Source organism: Dama dama, chromosome 1 (assembly GCF_033118175.1).
Source record: "Dama dama isolate Ldn47 chromosome 1, ASM3311817v1, whole genome shotgun sequence".
NCBI lineage: Eukaryota > Metazoa > Chordata > Mammalia > Artiodactyla > Cervidae > Dama > Dama dama.
The window spans coordinates 54,530,413-54,549,340 of NC_083681.1; the positions used below are offsets into that span (position 1 = coordinate 54,530,413).

Consider the following 18,928-nt stretch of genomic DNA (forward strand, 5'->3'; position numbering starts at 1 on the left):
GCTTTAATGAAGTTCTTTTTCCTAAATCTGTAGATACTGTCTAGGTCTCAGGTTACTTGACTTTTTGACAGTGATTATTACCTCCTGGAGACAGTCTGTTCCTTTGACTGCTGTAACACCAACTCTCCCAGCTGTCCTTCTGCTTCTCTGGAATTGTGGGCCAGAATTTTTTGCAGCTTTTATTTCTTTATTTCTAATCCCTTAAAAATTGATGTTCCTCGGAATTCTGTTCTAGGCTCTGTTCTCTCTCATTCTCACAGTCTTACAGAATGATGTCACTACTTTCATAGCATTAATAACCATCTGTGTGTTAATGATTGCCATATTTTTATCTCCAGCCAAGATCTGTCTCCTAAGCTCCAGATCCTTATATTCAACCCATACTCAACACCTCTTCTCAGATGTTACACAGGTGCCTCAAACTGAAAGTAGAACTTTCCTCTCAAACTGCTCATCCCCCGTCCTCCCTTTGAATAAGTACTACCACCCTTTTCCTGGTTCCCCAAGCCATACATCATTGATTGTTTTCTTCTTTTTCTTTTGCAGTATAATTTATATAAAATAAAGAGAATGTAAATGTACAGTGCGATGAGTTTGACAAATATTCACACCCGCATTGTCATCATTCAGTGAAGATAGAGAATATTTTTCGTTCTCCAGGAAAGTTCCATCATATCGCTTTGCCAGTCATTCTTACACCCTTGCCCCCACCCCTTAGCTGAGTCACTTTTCTTATTGCCTCCTCATTTATTAGCTTTTCGTGTTCTTGAACTTCTTATAAATGGAACCATATGGTATACCTTGTACAGCATACTTTTGTGATTTATCCATATTGTTGTATAGGTCAGTTCTCAGTTCAGTCCCTCAGTTGTGTCCAACTCTTTGCCACCCCATGGACCTCAGCACGCCAGGCTTCCCTGTCCATCACCAACTCCTAGAGCCTACTCAAACTTACGTCCGTTGTGTCGGTGATGCCATTCAACCATCTCATCCTCTGTCGTCCCCTTCTCCTCCTGCCTTTAATCTTTCCCAGCATCAGGGTCTTTTCCAATGAGTTGGTTCTTCACATCAGGTGGCCAAAGTATTGGAGTTTCAGCTTCAATATCAGTCTTCCCAATGAATATTCAGGACTGATTTCCTTTAGGATGGACTGGTTGGATTTCCTGCAGTCCAAGTGACTCTCAAGAGTCTTCTCCAACACCACAGTTCAAAAGCATCAGTAATCTTCAGTGTTCAACTCTCTTTATGGTTCAACTCTCACATCCATACATGACTACTGGAAAAACCATATCCTTGACTAGACGGACCTTTGTTGGTAAAGTTATGTCTCTGCTTTTTAGTGTGCTGTCTACGTTGGCCACAGCTTTTTTGCAAGGAGCAAGCATCTTTTAACTTCATGACTGCAGTGTCTGAAGTGATTTTGGAACCCCAAAAATAAAGTCTCTTACTGTTTCCATTGTTTCCCCATCTGTTTGCCATGAAGTGATGGGACTGGATGCCATGATGCTGGTTTTCTGAATGTTGAGTTTTAAGCCGACTTTTTTGCTCTTCTCTTTCACTTTCGTCAAGAGCCTCTTTAGTTCTTTGCTTTTTGACATGAGGGTGGTGTCATCTGCGTATCTGAGATGATTGATGTTTCTCCCGGCAGTCTTGATCCCAGCTTGTGCTTCATCCAGTCCAGCATTTCACATGATGTACTCTGCATGGAAGTTAAATAAGCAGAGTGACAATATATAGCCTTGATATACTCCTTTCCTGATTTGGAACCAGTCCATTGTTCCATGTCCAATTCTAACTGTTGCTTCTTGACCTGCATACAGATTTCTCAGGAGGCAGGTAAGGTGGTCTGGTATTCCCTTCTCTTTAAGAATTTTCCACAGTTTGTTGTGATTCACATAGTCAAAGGCTTGGCTTAGTCAATAAAGCGGAAGTAGATGATTTTCTGGAACTCTCTTGCTTTTTCGATGATCCAGTAGATGTTGGTAATCTGATCTCTGGTTCCTCTGCCTTTTCCAAATCCAGCTTGAATATCTGGAAGTTCACGGTTCACATACTATTGAAGCCTGGCTTGGAGAATTTTGAGCATCACTTTGCTAGCATGGGAGATGAGTGCAACTGTGCAGTAGTTTGAACTTTCTTTGGCGTTGCCTTTCTTTAGAATTGGAATGAAAGCTAACCTTTTCCTGTCCTGTGGCCACTACTGATTTTTTCATATTTGCTGGCATATTGAGTGCAGCACTTTTACAGCATCATCTTTTAGGATTTGAATTACATCACCTCCACTAGCTTTGTTCATGGTGATCTTTCCTAAGGCCCAGTTGACGTCACATTCCAGGATGTCTGGCTGTAGGTGAGTGATCACACCATTGTGATTATTTGGGTCGTGAAGTTCTTTTTTGTGTAGTTTTTCTGTGTGTTCTTGCTACTTCTTCTTAACATCTTCTGCTTCTGTTAGGTCCATACCATTTCTGTCCTTTATTGAGCCCATCTTTGCATGAAGTGTTCCCTAGGTATCTCTAATTCTCTTGAAGAGATGTCTAGTCTTTCCCATCCTGTTGTTTTCCTCTATTTCTTTGCACTGATCGCTGAGGAAGACTTTCTTATCTCTCCTTGCTATTGTTTGGAACCCTGCATTCAAATGGGTGTACCTTTCCTTTTCTCCTTTGCCTTTAGCTTCTCTTCTTTTCTCAGCTGTTTGTAAGGCCTTGTTAGACAACCTCATCAGACAACTAGGTCAGTCGTCTGTTCATTTTTATCACTGTGAGTGGTTTTTCTGTGAATATACCACAGTTGCTTATGCATTATCTTGTTGATGGACATTTGAGTTATTTACCCTGTGGTATAGAATAGGTATTATTGTTTATTTTATATACAGAGTGTGTATCTGTTAATCTCAAATTCCAAATTTATCCTTTCCATCCATTTCCCCTTTGGTAACCCATAAATTGGTTCCTGTGTCTGTGAGACTCTTTCTGTTTCATAAATACATTTATTTGTATCATATTTTTTAGATTACACATGTAAGTGATATCATATGATATTTGTCTTTGTCTTTCTGACCTCACTTAATGTGATAATCTCTAGGTCCTTCCATTTTTCTGCAAATGGCATTCATTCTTTTTACCGGCTGAGTAATATTCCACTGTATATATGTACTACATATTCTTAATTCATTTGTCTGCTGATAGATATTTAGGTTGTTCCATGTCTTGACTGTTGTAAATAGTGCTGCTGAGAACACTGGGGTGCATGTATCTTTTTGCATTAGAGTTTTCTTCGGTTGTATGCCCAGGAGTGGGATTGGTGGATCATATGAAAACCTTAGTTTTTTAAGGAATCTCAGTACTGTTCTCTGTGCTTCCCAGCTGGCACAGTTGTAAAGAACCTGCCTGCCAATGCAGGAACCCTGACTTCTTAACCTCCAATCCTTGAAATAGTACGTGGCTGTATTTGTTTAGGTGTTTTTAAATTTCTCTCAGCAGTGTTTTCTAGTTTTCAGTGTACAGATTTTTCACATCTTTTATTAGGTTTGTTCCTAGTTATTTGTTGAAATTATGTAAAAATAGAGTTGGACACAACTGAGCAACTGAACCGAACCAGTTGATTTGTGTGTATTAACCTGGAATCTTGCAATCTTGCTTATTTTTAAAAAAATTTTATTTGGCTGTATTGCATTATTTTTGCACAAGTGAGATCTTCATTGCTTCCTGTGGGGTTTGTTGCACCGAGTGGGATCTTTCCTTGTGGCCCGTGGACACGCTAGCTGTGGCCCCTGGGCTCAGCAGTTGCAGTGCACAGGCTTAGTTGCTCCACAGCACGTGTGATCTTAGTTCCCAAACCGAGGATCAAACGCGCATCCCCGGCATTGCAAGCTGGATTCTCAACCACTGGACCACCAGGGAAGTCCTTCTTGGTAATTATTATTAGTTTGAGTGTAGATTAAAGTTTTTTTCTGTGTACACAGTCATATAGCATCTGTGAGTAGATATTTTTGCTTTTTCCTTTCCTTTGTTTATGACTTTTTAATATCGGCTGATTACAGTTGTTTGGATCTTGAGTACAATGTTGAATAGAGTAGTGAAAGTAGACATCTTTTCTTGTTTCTGAACTCAATCAAGTATTACCTGCAGACTTTTTGTATAAACCCTTTATCAGATTGAGGAAGCTCTCCTTTTTCCTTAGTTTGTTGAGAGTTTTTTGTTTTAAATCATATAGGTATTGAATTTTATCAGATGCTCTTTGGGCAGCATCTTTTGAGATAATGCTTGGTTTCTTTTTGTCTTTCATTCTGTCATCATTGATTTTCACATGTTAAGTCAACCTTGTATTCCTCAGATAAATCCACTTGATCAAGATGTATTATCTTTTTCATATACTTCTAGATTTGACTTGCTGATTTTATTAATGATTTTTGTATTGTCTGTAATTTTCTTGTAATGTTTTGGTATCAAGGTTATCCTGGCTTGTTAAAACAAATCCAGAAGTGTTCCTTCTTCTTTGAAAGATTTTTATTAAGGCTAATATTTCATCAGTGAAGCCATCTGAATGTAGTTTTCTATGTGAGATGGTTTTTAATGATAAATTTAGCTTTTTAAACTGATAGCAGCTATTCAGGTTTTCTGTTTCATTTGTTTCGTTCAGAAACTTTTGGTTTTTAAACAACTATTCATTGTTCATAATTTCCTTTAATTCCTTTTAAATGTCCATAGGATCTGTGGTGATGGTTTCTCTGTTGCATTCTTCATGTTGCTAATTTGTTTTCAGGCATCATTTTTTGTATCTTCTCTCTAACTTTTCACATCTACATCATCCTTTCTGTTCCTATTTTAGTTTAGTTTAGGACAGTGCCTAAACTTTTGGTAGGACTGTTAAAGTAACCTCATACTGGCCTTCCTGTTTATAGTCTGTTTCTCTGTATCCCAGTAACCTAGTTATAGAAGGTAAGATCTTTCTAAAGTACAAATGTAATTAAATCTTTCTTGGCTTACAACTTTTTAATAGTTTCCTAATACCTTCCAAATAAAAATCTAAGCTCCTTCATATGGAATACAAAATCATTATTGATAAGATATCTATTTCTCTGAATAGAATCCTGTTTTTCCCATGTATTCTTTACCTTTTCATCTCCCCTGCAGGCCATAGGGAGCTATATTTCACTGACTTTCTAGTTGCTCTAATTTGTCACTTCTCCTTTGCTGAGATTATTGTTAATATCTGCTAGGTATGATCTCAGTATTTATTTGACATAATACCTTTTATTCTGTGCATCTTTACTTTCACAGCAAAATCTAGCTGCAAAACATTATTTTTAACACACTTTCAATTTTGCTATTATCTCAAAACATATTGAGATAACATGTATCTATTTGCTCTAGCCAGAATACCTGTCAAGTAGCGACTTGATCCCCCTCCTCCCTGCACCAGTGGTGATGAGTTTTATCTCTGCTTGATAGTCTTAGTGTTGGTACTGACTAATCACCCAGATGACTGGATGGTTTGTATTTCTATATAGTACCATTTCACAGTTCACAAAATCAAGAGACATTCCTCTGAAACTGGCTAAAGCAGTTGCTTTGGAGGTAAAGCAGTTGTTTCTTTTCTTGTCAGTTCTTCACCTCTTCACCCCCAGGGGAATCAGGATGTCCCATATAACGTTTGAAAGCCTAAAACATGTCAAACTTTTATTCTTCTGTTGAGTTTGAAAGGGGGGGACGTTATTAGCTCCATCTTGATGTAGCAGGGGCTCTGAAAGTCTGTTTGGATAACACTGAAGATTGGAGGAAATGTGACTCTGTCTGTGTGTTTTAAGCCCCTAAGGTAAGATCAGAAAGCGTCTGGGGCAGTGAGAGCCAAATAGTTGAAGTCATACATTAATTATGGTCATGAATCATTTTTGTTTTTAAAGTCTTTACCATTTGACAAGGTTGTTTGCATAGTACTAGTGAGTTTTAGGCAGCATTTCCCTCCTTTTAAAGTAACAGGTTATTTTGTTGATTTCTACTCTGGGTTGATAATGCCTATCAAATTAGAATTCTGATAACATTTTTAGTAGAAATTGCTTGTTTCTTGCCAGGATAAATGGTCTTTAATTTATATGATTTTTCTTTTGAATATATTTTGAAGTTATAGAAAACTGTCACTTTAATCTTTTAACTCTTTCACTGATATCTATTGTTGTTCAGTCACTAAATCATGTCCGACACTCTGCGACCCCATGGACTGCGGCATGCCAGGCTTCCTTGTCCTCCACTGTCTGCTGAAGTTTGCTCACACTCATGTCCATTGAATCAGTGGTGCTATCTAACCATCTCATCCTGTGTTGCCCTCTTCTCCTTTGCCTTCAAATCTTTCCCAGCATCAGTATATCAGTATCAGTAAAAATAATCAAAATTTGGGGACTGTACTTTTATATACAGGCGTTAGTCGACATTCAGTCAGCTATATGTTTTGTGCTACATTCTGTGCTAAGCACTGGGAATGTAAATGAATAAAAGTGTTTGTTTCTTTTTCTCAGAAGGATCTAGTAAAGAAATAATAGCAAAGGAAATAGACAGTTGCCGTAAAATGTGGTTCTATAATCTTTGGTAGTGTTAGTGTCTGTATGATGCCATGGATCCCCATAGGTAGAAGTACCTTTGGCTGTCTGGGATAGTCGGGGAAGGCCTTTGTAGGAGAATGTATGCTAGGGGTGTCCTTGTCTGTTAAGAGTGAGGGAAACTTATAGGCAGATAGAACAGCTCACTCAAAGGTACAGAAGGAAGAAATGGCATGATGTGTTTGAGAGTTGCTAGTCATTCAGTGTTGCTGGAGTTGTGTGTACGAGGTTAGAACAGCAGAAAATGAGGCTGGGGCCACATCACAAAGGGCGTTTCCTTGGTTTCATGTTTCTTAGTCACCTTTATAGGAGAGTATTGTTCTCAAGAGAGTGTACACCTGCACACACAGCAAGAGTCAGTGGGATGGAGAATAGTCTCCTCTATTGGATTTCTTTGGGGTCTCGAGGAAGTTGCAAAAGAACTGATCTCATGAGCAATCTCAGAAGAGTTGCTCCTTTTTAGATCACCTGAGAAGTCCTCACTAACTATCAGGTGGTTTCTGAAAATGCAAAATATGTCTTGATTCTTTTTAGTGCAAGGTATCATGATAATAATGTTGGCAGAGGTATTGATATTATCAACTCCCTCACAAAATTAACATCCTTGTGTATAGGGTAACTTTCAGGTTAGGAGAGTTCACCAGTTTTATTCATTTAAAAAACTGAAGTAGAACTTCTTTACAGTGAATTACTTAGATCTTAAATTTAAATTCTGTGTGTACCTTTGCACCTCTCACCTCAACCAAGAGATGAAACATTTCCATCACTTCAGATAGTTGCTTTATTTTCCTTGGTCTCTTCTAGTCAGTCCTGCCTGACAGAGGCAACCAGCCACTCTTAATTTCTGTCATCATGGATTGGTTTTACCTCTTCTTGAACTTTGTTTAAATGGAATCATATAGTATGTACTTTTTTGTGCCTGAGTTTTTTCACTCAACCTAATGTTTTTGAGGTTCATTCATATTGTTGTGTATATCAGTGTTGTGTTCCTTTTTAATGCTGAGTAGAATTTCATTATATGAGTATACCACAGTTGGCTTATTAATTCTCTTGTTTGATGGACATTTGGATCGTTTTCTGTGAACGTTCTCACAAATATCTTCTTGTGAATATCTTTTTATATTTCTTGAGTAAATGGTAAGGAGTAGAAATACTGGGTCACAGGTTAGATGTTTGTATAACTTTATAAGAAACAGTTTTCCAAGGTGATGACACTATTTTACCACCAGCGCATGCAAGTCCTAGTTACTCCACATCCTCTAGCATTAGGTGTTATAATTTTAGTTATCCTATCAGGTATGAAATGGTATTGCATTTCAATTTTAATTTCCACAATGACAGATTTTGAGCACATTTCCCTATGCTTATTATCTTATATCTTACTGTTTTCATAATTTATTTTTGGTTGTGCTGGGTCTTCATTGATGCATGTGAGTCTTCTCTAATTGTGATGCACGGGCTCCCCATTGCGGTGGCTTCTCTTGTCATAGAGCACGGACTCTCATATCTGTTTTGTGAAGTGTTTCACTCTTTTGCCCATTTTTAATTAGGTTGTCTCTTTGTTACTGATATGTAAGGGTTCTTTATATACTCCAGGCATAGTACTTTGTCAAATTGATGTTTTGTAAGTATTTTCTCCTAGTCCATGGCCTGCTTTTATATTTTCTTAATGGCATCTTTAGATGAACAGAGATTTTTTTTTTTATTTTGGCAATGCCTAATTTATTCATTTTTAATTTTATGGTTAGTGCTTTTGTGTCTTCTCTAAGAAATCTTTGCCTACCCCAAGTTTGCAAGAGATTCTCCTTTGTTTTCTTCTACAGTTTTTATGATTTATATTTACTTTTATATTTACTATGATATTCTTGAGTTAATTTTTTTTTGTGCTGTGAGGTTGGGAATGAAATCCATTTTTTCCCTACCCAGTGTTTCCAACACCATTTGTTTAAAAAATTTTCCTTTTTCATTAGTCTCCCTATGTTCCTTTGTCCAAAACCAATTGACCATACATGTGTAGGTCTGTTTGTATACTCTTTATTCTGTTCCATAGTGAAATCGCTCAGTCATGTCCCACTCTTTGCGACCCCATGGGCTGTAGCCTGCCAGGCTCCTCTGTCCATGGAATTCTCCAGGTCAGAATACTGGAGTGGGTAGCTGTTCCCTTCTCCAGGGGATCTTTCCAAGCCAGGGATTGAACACAGGCCTTCTGCACTACAGGCAGATTCCTTACCAACTGAGCTACCAGGGAAGCCCAAGAATACTGGAGTGGGTAGCCTATCCCTTCTCCAGGGAATCTTCCCGATCCAGCAGCTGAACCGGGATCTCCTGCATTGCAGTCGGATTCTTCACTGTCTGAGCCACCAGGGAAGCCCGTCCTTGATCCTCATACTAGTACCGTATTGTTTAATTGTGTAGCTTTTATAAAAGGAAGTCTTGAAATCTGGCAGATTTAAGGATTGGTTTATCTCTTCTAGATTCTTTGTTTTTCTATATAATTAGTAGTATCAGCTTCTTAATTTCTACAAAAAGAAACACACACACAAACAAAGCCTGTTGTGATTTTGATTGTAGTTGTGAAATTATTGACCCACAGAAATATAACTGAATGTTTGTTGACCCTGTGTCTGTGACATTATTAGTTCTTGTAGTTGTTTGTGGATTCCTAATGATTTTCTACATGAAAATCATGCCATCTGTGAATAAAGAAAATTTGAACATTTTAAATATGTACATGTACACAAAATATATAAGCTATATTTGAAGACAGATACCAAGAAAAGCACAAACCTATAATTAAAGCAAAAAAAAAAAAAAAACTCTTAATTTTTCAGTGCTCCTTGTTTCAAAAGGTCTGCTGCTTTAATTCAGTCTTCTTGGAATTATCGTTAATTTTTTTTTTTCTTTCTGGATACCCATAAGTAATAGCGTTCATAGCAGTGATATTTTTTTAATGCCTTTACTAATGCAGTTAATATCTCTGGGCCTCAAGTTTCCTCTCTTTAAAGTGATAGGATTCAATCAGATTATTTTCTGAGGTCTTTCAGATTCCCATTTTAGCTCTCAATATGTCACAGACAGGCAGGTGGGCATAGAAAGGGTGTTTTTAGAACATACTGTAACTCCTGTTATTTCCCTGTTGTAAATATGGTAGAGAACTGTGAATTGATCAGTTTGAGTTCATTATTCTGTTTATCCTGGAAGCTTTGTTCTCATTTTGTTCCATTTATGCCTGTGGCTCTGGGTTGAGTTTATAGTTAACTCACTTAAATTTTTCTACAACTTTTATTTCTAGGCTTCATAGAGCCCAGTGTGCAATTAAACAGACTCAGGTAACTGTTCAGAAAATTGGAAAGGAAATTGAAGAAAAACTAAGACTCACATCTACAAGCAATGGGCTGGTAGGTTTTTATATATTAACATCTTTAAATTCCTTGATTTCTAAGTGTTATCATCATATTCTTCTTGTATTAATTTCTCTCTTTCCCCACTCTCCAAAACCTTCAGGTAGTTTTTTTTCCTTTTTTTCCCCCTTAATGTTTCACTGAGACTTCTATTAGTATTTAAATGTTAGAAATCAAACTTTCACATCTGCTAATAGTGTAACATACAAAGTGCCTTTTTGTGCTAATTGGAACTTTAGAATACATACAGTTACTTAGAAAATAATCAAAAGCTATTTTAATAATGTCTCATAAATATGAACTCAAACTGTACAGACACAAACTATATAATGAATGAAAAATAGCTGCCAGAAGAAAAAAATATATAAACTTTAGAGACTAATCTGCTTTAAAAATTTTTTTAATTATTTGGATTGAATTTAGTAAATTAGTTTATGGACAGTGTTCTCTTTCGGACAAGATTCTTTTAAAGAGATATTTCCAAAGAATAGATATTCCAACCCAAATAGACAGATTTAATTTACTAGCATAATTTTGGGGTTGCTTTATACTCTTCCTAGTGGAATGAAGATTCTTTTTAAGTAGAATAGTGAGTATACCAATAGATGGAACTCTCAAAGTGAAGTCACATTGCTAATGATAGCTTTGGAAAAATAAAATAAAAAAATTTTTAAAAATGATAGCTTTTGAAGAAATTTGTGCTATGATTGTATTAGTGCATTCTAATAAGTACCTTTAGTCATGTTCGACTCTTTGCAACACTATGGATTGTAGCCCGTCAGGCTCCTCTGTCCATGGAATATCCAGGCAAGAATACTGGAGTGGGTTGCTGTGCCCTCCTCCAGGGGATCTTCCCAACGCCTGGAATGAACCCGCGTCTCTTATGTCCCCTGCATTGGCAAGCAGGTTCTTTACCACTGGCACCACCTGGGAAGCCCATGCTATGGGTAATGGTACTTAAAACTCGAATCCTCAAATTAAATCTGAAGTAAAAACCTTTTGAGTATTTGTTTGCACAAACTCAGTAACATGAATAGGCAGTATAGTCCAACTGTCATTCACTGTACTACCAATTTGGCAAAAGCTCTTTATGGCCCCAAACAAAAGTTCCCATTACCTGTAAGATTTGCCTGACATAATTATTCAGGGAATTAACTATAGAAAAGCAATTAACCTACACAGGTTTTCTTTCATGGAATTTGAAATTAATGGATGATAAAGTAATCTATATAAAAACTGCTGATTTTGACCTATAAATGGCAGTGTCATATAACTCAGCCTAATATATAAAATGGCTAGTTCTGTGCCTGTACATGGCCAGCATGCAAAATGTGGCCTCTGCAATAACTACGGTAATAATACTTGTTATTCATATGACTTTTCTTGCCTGTGGAAAATCTTCCACTTTGGAGAAGCTGTTAAACCTCGTCCTGTAACTCAGGCCCCAAAAAGGGCCAAACTCCAGGCCTCAAGTATATTGGAGGAAGAGGAAAATATATCTAATTTTAATCCTTTCTATAGTGTACAAAAATACCACATTTTTAGAGCCTTTGTCTGGTGAGACACTGCTAGGTTTTTTCTTATTTTCCTCTCCCAAGGCAAGACTGGAAAATTACTTATTTCATTAAGTGACAGCATATGCTTTGTCTCAGTATGGAAAAATGTATGTTTAATCCTATTTTTCTGAAATATAAGTGGTGACATGCAGAGCAAGGTGATAGAATGTAGGAGTTTAAAGAGTTCAGGTTCAGAGGTTCACTGTGTGTTTTTATGCGGCCTAGTCAACATAGAACAAAATCATGGGATTTTTGAACTGAAAGTGAACCTAGAAATCTATTTCCTTTATAACCTCACTTGAAACCACACCCAACTAGTACATTCTGTTCCCTTCCCTCCTTTGATTTTCTCCATAAAAATATTACCGTTTAACATGCTATACACTTTACATACGTATTTTATTTGTCTCTCTAAACTCTGTGAGGAGAGGGAGTTTGTTTTTTTTTTTTTTTTTTTCTTCTCATGGCTGTATTTTCCAGTGTAGTGGTGGACACACAGTAGGTGCTCAGTAAATATTTTTTGAATTTAAGAATGAATCTAGTGTAATATCTTTTTAAGGAACAGGTAAATGAGACCTAAAGAAAGTAAGCAACTTTCCTATGATCATTAGACAGAGTCAGAATTTTTGGTTTCCTTGCCTTTTTTTCAAGAAGTAATATTTGTTTGTTACCTACTGTGAGATTTATCTGTAATAAATTAGAAGCTCTTACTATTATCTTTTTTTCCTTCATTCCCTTTCCAAATTGGCCCAAGGTCCTTATTTTTCAACTCAATCATTTTCAATGTATAAGAATTAATTTTAGTCTAAGTATAAATACAGTCAGAAGGTATATTTGATGTAGAAAGAAATTAGATTACCTTCTAAGATCAAATATAATTAACTGTTAGAGAAATTAGGTTCATACTTTCTGAACTTTGGCATCTTGTCATCAATGTCCAACATAATTTTGGTGGCATGTAATTATGTTTTTTAAGAAATTTCTGCAGTTATCATTTTGATTTTTTTTGCTTCAGTGTTTTCGGTTTTGTCAAATTGCCTTTCCTTCCAGAGTTCCTTAATTTTTACCTTAATGTACCTTTTCTGTTCCAGAATCCCATCCAGAAAACCATATTGCTTTAGTAGTTACGCTTTGTTAGACTCTTTTTGGTTGTGAAAATTCTTCAGACTTTGATTTTTTTATGACCTTGACAGTTTTAAGGATTACTTGGTCAGCTGTTTTATATAATATCCCTTGATTGGGGTTTGTCTGATGTTTTGTTGCAATTAAACTCAGTTCTAATGTCTTTTTTTGTTCCAATGTCCAGTCTAGGACACCACATTTACTTAGTCATCATGACTTCCTAGGCTTCTCTGATCTTTGACAATTTTTCGTTCTTTCCTACTTTTAAATCATGACTAATCACTGCTGATAGTAACCTTGATCCCTTGGTTAAAGGTAATGTCTCCTGTGTTTATGCATTCTAAAGTTCTTTTTCTATACTCTGTTTGGAAAGCAAGATATTCAACCTGGCCTCCACTCAAGAAGAGGGGACTTCAGCTCCACCTCCTGGAGGGGAGACAATCTTAACACATTATTTGGAATTCTTTGTGAGGAAGATTTGTCCCTTCTTCCCCCACTCATTTATTTATTTATTCAATCATTTAATCTTCAGTATATCTGATACAATGTTATTTGTTTTCTTGTTTCAGATGTGGCATTGAGAGTTCTTTCAAGTTGGCTTCTGTGTCTTTTTGCCCTCATCTCTTCTTTTATGTTTTTTTGCTTTTTCCAGCAGGTTCTTAATTTCTGGCACTTGTGATCCCGGTCTCAGCCCTAGACTCAGCCATTTCTCCTAGGAGTCCTGTTCCTTTCACTGAATAATGATATTTAGAAACAAGATCTGGGCACGGGTGTGCCATTGCAGCTGAGTTGTAACTGCTTCTAGGCCCTCTCAGTGGACAGAACTGTTATACACAAATATCTGTCTCTCTGTATTAAAATTAACATGAGTTCATACCAATATACTCAACTCAAACTCCACAGAGTTTATTCTGGTCTTTCCCCTCATTGTGTTTCTTGTAGTATCTTTTTCTGATAGTGAGAAACCATTAGTACAATTTATTTGCTTACTTTTTTAGTCCTTGTGTACTTGGTAAGAAGGTCATATTTTTCCCCTCATTTTAAAACAGGTTTTTGTCTTCATATATTGCAGTTAAAGACCACATGGGCATGTTTGTTTGTGTGTGTTTTTGGATACAAATCCTTTATCTGATATGTGTGTTGGGAATATTTTCTTCAAGTTTGTGGCTTGCCTTTTTGTGTTCTTAGTGGTGCTTTAAAGAGCAAAAGTTTTAAAGTTTGATGAAATCCAGTGAGTTTTTAAAAACTTTATGTTTAGGGCTTTTTGTGTTCTTTCTAGGAAATCTTTGCCTAACCCCAAGTCATATAAATTTTCTTTGGTGTTTTCTTCTAGAAATTTTACAGTTTTGGGTACATTTAGATCTATGATCCATCTTAAGTTTTTTTTTTAATGAGTTAAGTGAGGTAATGTTTTCTGTATGAATGTCTGGTTGATTTAGCATCATTTCTTGACCAGTCTTTCCTTTCCCCATTTAATTCAATTGAAAGTTTGTCTTAAATCAGTTGAGCATATGTGAGTACATTTATTTCTGGATTCTCTATTTTGATCCATTGATCTATATGTCTGCCCTTTATCAATACCAAACTCCCCTATTATTATATTATTATATTTTTGTCATCTTAAAACCAGATGAGGTAAGTTCTCCAACTTGGTTCTTTTGAACAATTCCCATGGGTTTTCTAGGTTCTTTGTGCTTACAAGTGAATTTGAGAATCAACTTATCACTTCCTACCAAAAAAAGAAAAAGCCTACTGGAAATTTGTTTGGTATTATAGATCAATTTGTGGAGAATTGCAATCTTTTTTTTTTTTTCTTGAGAATTGCAATCTTAACAATATCAAGTTCTCCAATCCATGAACATGGCATATATCTCTTTTATTTTGATTTTTTCTTTAATTCTCTCAATAATATTCTGCAGCTTTCACTGTACAGATTCTGGGCATCTTTTATTTGTGTTTTTCCTAAGTATTTTATGGGAGGCTTTTTATTTGTTTTCGGCATTAGTGTAAGTGGGATTGTTGTGAAATTTCGTTTCTTATTTGTTTACTGCCAATATATAAGAATACAATTCAGTTTAAGTTAGTTACCTTGCATCTTGCAATCTTATTAACTTATAAATTCTAGTAGTTATTTTGTAGATTTCTTGGGATTTTCTGCATAAACAGGCATATCTACAAACTTGGATTACTTTATGCACTTAAGTTTTCTGCCTTATTTCAATAACTAGGATATACAGTACAGTGTTGAATAAATGTGATACAAATGGAGATCCTTTACTTGTTTCTAATCATAAGGAGAAATGATTCATGCTTTCCTCATTAAATATAAGGTTACCAAGGCCCTTTATTGGTTTCAGAAGTTCCCTCTTACCCCTAATTTCTGAATTTTTGTCATGAATGGATACTGAATTTTATCAAATGCTTTTTCTACATCTGTTGAAATAAATGATCGTGACGTTTTCTTCTTGATTCTGTGAATTGCATTGATTTAATTTCAAGTGTTTAACTAACATTGCATTTCTGGAATAAACCAATGGTTACAATATACAGTGTAATTTTTTTTACCTTTCTAGATTTGATCTGGTAATAATTTAAGAGTTTTTATGCCTATAGTCCTTAAGGATATTGGGATGTAGTGTTTTAAATTACTTTGTTAGAATGGTATTAGGATTATGGTGAAGGTGAAGTCGCTCAGTCGTGTCCGACTCTTTTGCAACCCCATGGACTGTGGCCTACCAGGCTCCTCTGTCCATGGGATTTTACAGGCAAGAGTACTGGAGTGGGTTGCCATTTCCGTCTCCAGGGGATCTTCCTGACCCAGGGATTGAACCCAGGTCTTCCGCCTTACAGGCAGACGCTTTACCGTCTGAGCCACCAGGGAAGTTCCAGGATTATGGTAGCCTGGTAAAATTAGTTGGGCAGTGTTGCTTTTGCCTACCACATCTTGACTAGTAGCAGAATTCACCTGAATTTTTAACATTTTCACTCTGCCAAGATTTCAGGTCTTTTTACTCAGTATGAAAGTATTAGGTTGGTGCAAAAGTAATTACAGTTTTGTATTGTTGAAATTTGCTGTTTGATATTGATATACATTCTTAAATGTTATTATGTTATACATCATTTTAATGTGAATTTCTTGCTTTATGTTTTTTTGCTAATGTTTATGTTTTTTGCTTGTTGTTTATTTTATATGTATTTTAGACTTTGCAGATGATGTTAGACAAAAAGCACAATTGAGCAATTTTCTTATTTAATGAGTTCAAAATGGGTCAGAAAGTAGTGGAGACAACTTAACAACATCAACAGCGCATTTGGCCCCGTAACTGCTAACCAACGTACAGTGAAGTGGTGGTTTAAGACGTTTTGCACAGGAGATGAGAGCCTTGAAGATGAGGAGTGCAGTGATCAGCCATCAGAAGTTGACAGTGACCAACTGAGAGGATCACTGAAATTGATCCTCTTACAGCTACACAAGTAGTTGCCCAAGAACTCAACGTTGACCAGCCTATGGTCATTTGGCATTTGAGCCAAATTGGAAAGGTGAAAAAGTTTGATAAGTGGGTGCATCTTAAGCTGGCCACAGATCAAAAAATCTGTCATTTCGAAGTGTCATCTCTTATTCTATGCAGCAACAAACTATTTCTTGATCAAATTGTGATATGTGACAAAAAGTGGATTTTATGGGACAACCAGCAATGACTAGCTCTGTGGTTGGACCGAGAAGAAGCTCTAAAGCACTCCCAGAGCTAAACTTGCACCATTGAAAGGGTCATGCATGGTCACTGCTTGGTGGTCTGCTGCCTCTGTGATCCACTGCAGCTTTCTGAATCCTAGTGAAACCATTACATCTGAGAAGTATGCTCAGCAAATCAATGAGATACACTGAAAACTGCAATGCCTGCAGCCAGCACTGATCTACAGAAACAGCCTAGTTCTGCTCTGAGACAATGCCTGACCTCACGTTGCACAACCAACACTTCAGAAGTTGATTGAATTGGGCTATGAAGTTTTGCCTCATCTGCCATATTCACTTGCGCTCTAGCCAACTGACTATCACTTCTTCAAGCATCTCAACAACATTTTGTAGGGAAAATGCTTCTGTAACCAACAGAATGCAGAAAATGCTTTCCAGGAGTTCGTTGAATCCTGAAGCAAGGATTTTTATACTTTATACTACAGGAAAAACAAACTTATTTCTCATTGACAAAAATGTGTTGATGGTAATGGTTCCTATTTGATTAATAAAGATGTGTTTGAGCCTAGTTACAATGATTTAAAATTCAGAATCCAAAACTGTAATTACCTTTACATCAACCTAATATTTAACTTTATTTTTTCACTTAGCATGTTTCTAATAGTGGGCTTCCCAGGTGGCTCAGTGGTAAAGAATCTGCCTGCAATGCCAGCGATCTGGGTTCGATCCCTGAGTGGGAAAGATTCCTTGGAGGAGGGCATGGCAACCCACTCCAGTATTCTTGCCTGGAGAAACCCCATGGACGAGAAACCTGGTGGGCTGTGGTCCATGGAGTTGCAAAGAGTCAGACACGACTGAGCAACTAAGCACAGTGCATTTATAATAGTGACTTTACAGTCTGTGTCTGATAAGGTCAACATCTGGGTCATCTCAGAGTTGGCGTATGTGGATTGTCTTTTCCCAAGAGAGTGAGTCACGTTTTCCTGGCTCTTTGTGTGTTGGGTAGTATTGTACACCCTGGACATTGTGGATGTAGTTTTGTGGAATCTCTGGATTTGGTTGCTTTGCTTCAAATATTGATGTTTGCATTTTAGCAGGTAGTTAACTTGGTTAGGCTCAAACTGTCACGCCTGCAGTGGACATTGCCTTAGATTTCAGCTTAGTACTCTCATCCTTAGGCACAGCTGCTCTCTGTTGTCTCATGCCTATATGATTTAGGATTCAGATTGAATTAAAAAATTTTTTTTAAGTTTATTTTTGGTTGCACTGGTCTTTGTTGCTGTGCTTTGGCTTTCTCTAGTTGCTGTGAGTGGGGGCTCCTTCGTTGTGGTGCGCGGGCTTCACATTGTGATGGCTTCTCTTGTTGTGGAGCATGGGCATGCTTCAGTTGTTGCAGCACACAGGCTCAATAGTTGGGGCTCCCAGGCCCTCCCTAGAGTGTGTGGGCTTCCATAGTTGTGGCTCATGGGCTTTAGTTGCCCTGCCTGTGGCATGTGTAATCTTCCCAGACCGGGGATCAAACCTATGTCCCCTGCATTGGCAGGCAGAGTCTTATCCACTCTACCACCAGGGACCTCCTCATATTGAATTTACACAGAATTTGGGGTGTCCCATTCTCCAGCTTCTTCCATTCTGGTGACCTGGATTGCCTAATTTCTTTTCTCTGGTTCCTATTGACAGAATGGTAGTTGTCTTTCTGTTGGTGTTTCACTCTTCAAGGAAAGTAACAGAAAGAGGGCATTTCACCCCGAGTGTCACCAGGTTCTGAATTTATCCCCAAATCTGCCTGCCACAGATCAGTCTTTCAGTTCAGTTCAGTTCAGTCGCTCAGTCGTGTCCGACTCTTTGCAACCCCATGAACCACAGCACGCCAGGCCTCCCTGTCCATCACCAACTCCCGGAGTTTACTCAAACTCCTGTCCATCGAGTCGGTGATGCCATCCAGCAGTCTCATCCTCTGTCGTCCCCTTCTCCTCCTGCCCCCAACCCCTCCCAGCATCAGGGTCTTTTCCAATGAGTCACCTCTTCGCATGAGGTGGCCAAAGTATTGGAGTTTCAGCTTCAGCATAACAGTCCTTCCAATGAATATTTAGGACATATTTCCTTTAGGACTGACTGGTCGGATCTCCTTGCAGTCCAAGGGACTCTCAAGAGTCTTCTCCAACACCACAGTTCAAAAGCATCAATTCTTCGGCACTCAGCTTTCTTCACAGTCCAACTCTCACATCCATACATGACCACTGGAAAAACCGTAGCCTTGACCAGACAGACCTTTGTTGGCAATGTAATGTCTCTGCTTTTTAATATGCTATCTAGGTTTTTCATAACTTTCCTTCCAAGAAGTAAGCGTCTTTTAATTTCATGGCTGCAGTCACCATCTGCAGTGATTTTGGAGCCCAGAAAAATAAAGTCAGCCACTGTTTCCACTGTTTCCGCATCTATTTGCCATGAAGTGATGGGACCAGATGCCATGATCTTGGTTTTCTGAATGTTGAGCTTTAACCCAACTTTTTCACTCTCCTCTTTCACTTTCATCAAGAGGCTTTTTAGTTCCTCTTCA

General features: G+C 37.5%; 1 protein-coding gene across 3 annotated transcripts in view; it reads left to right on the plus strand.

Annotated features, from left to right (window-relative positions):
• Nucleotides 1-18,928, plus strand: part of UVRAG (UV radiation resistance associated) — a 316,126-nt gene that overhangs the window by 126,233 nt on the left and 170,965 nt on the right. For all 3 annotated transcript variants that reach the window (XM_061150663.1, XM_061150645.1, XM_061150654.1), the window contains one exon: nt 9,888-9,993. In XM_061150663.1, coding sequence (XP_061006646.1) covers nt 9,888-9,993 — 106 coding nt within the window. The remainder of the gene's footprint in view (nt 1-9,887; nt 9,994-18,928) is intronic.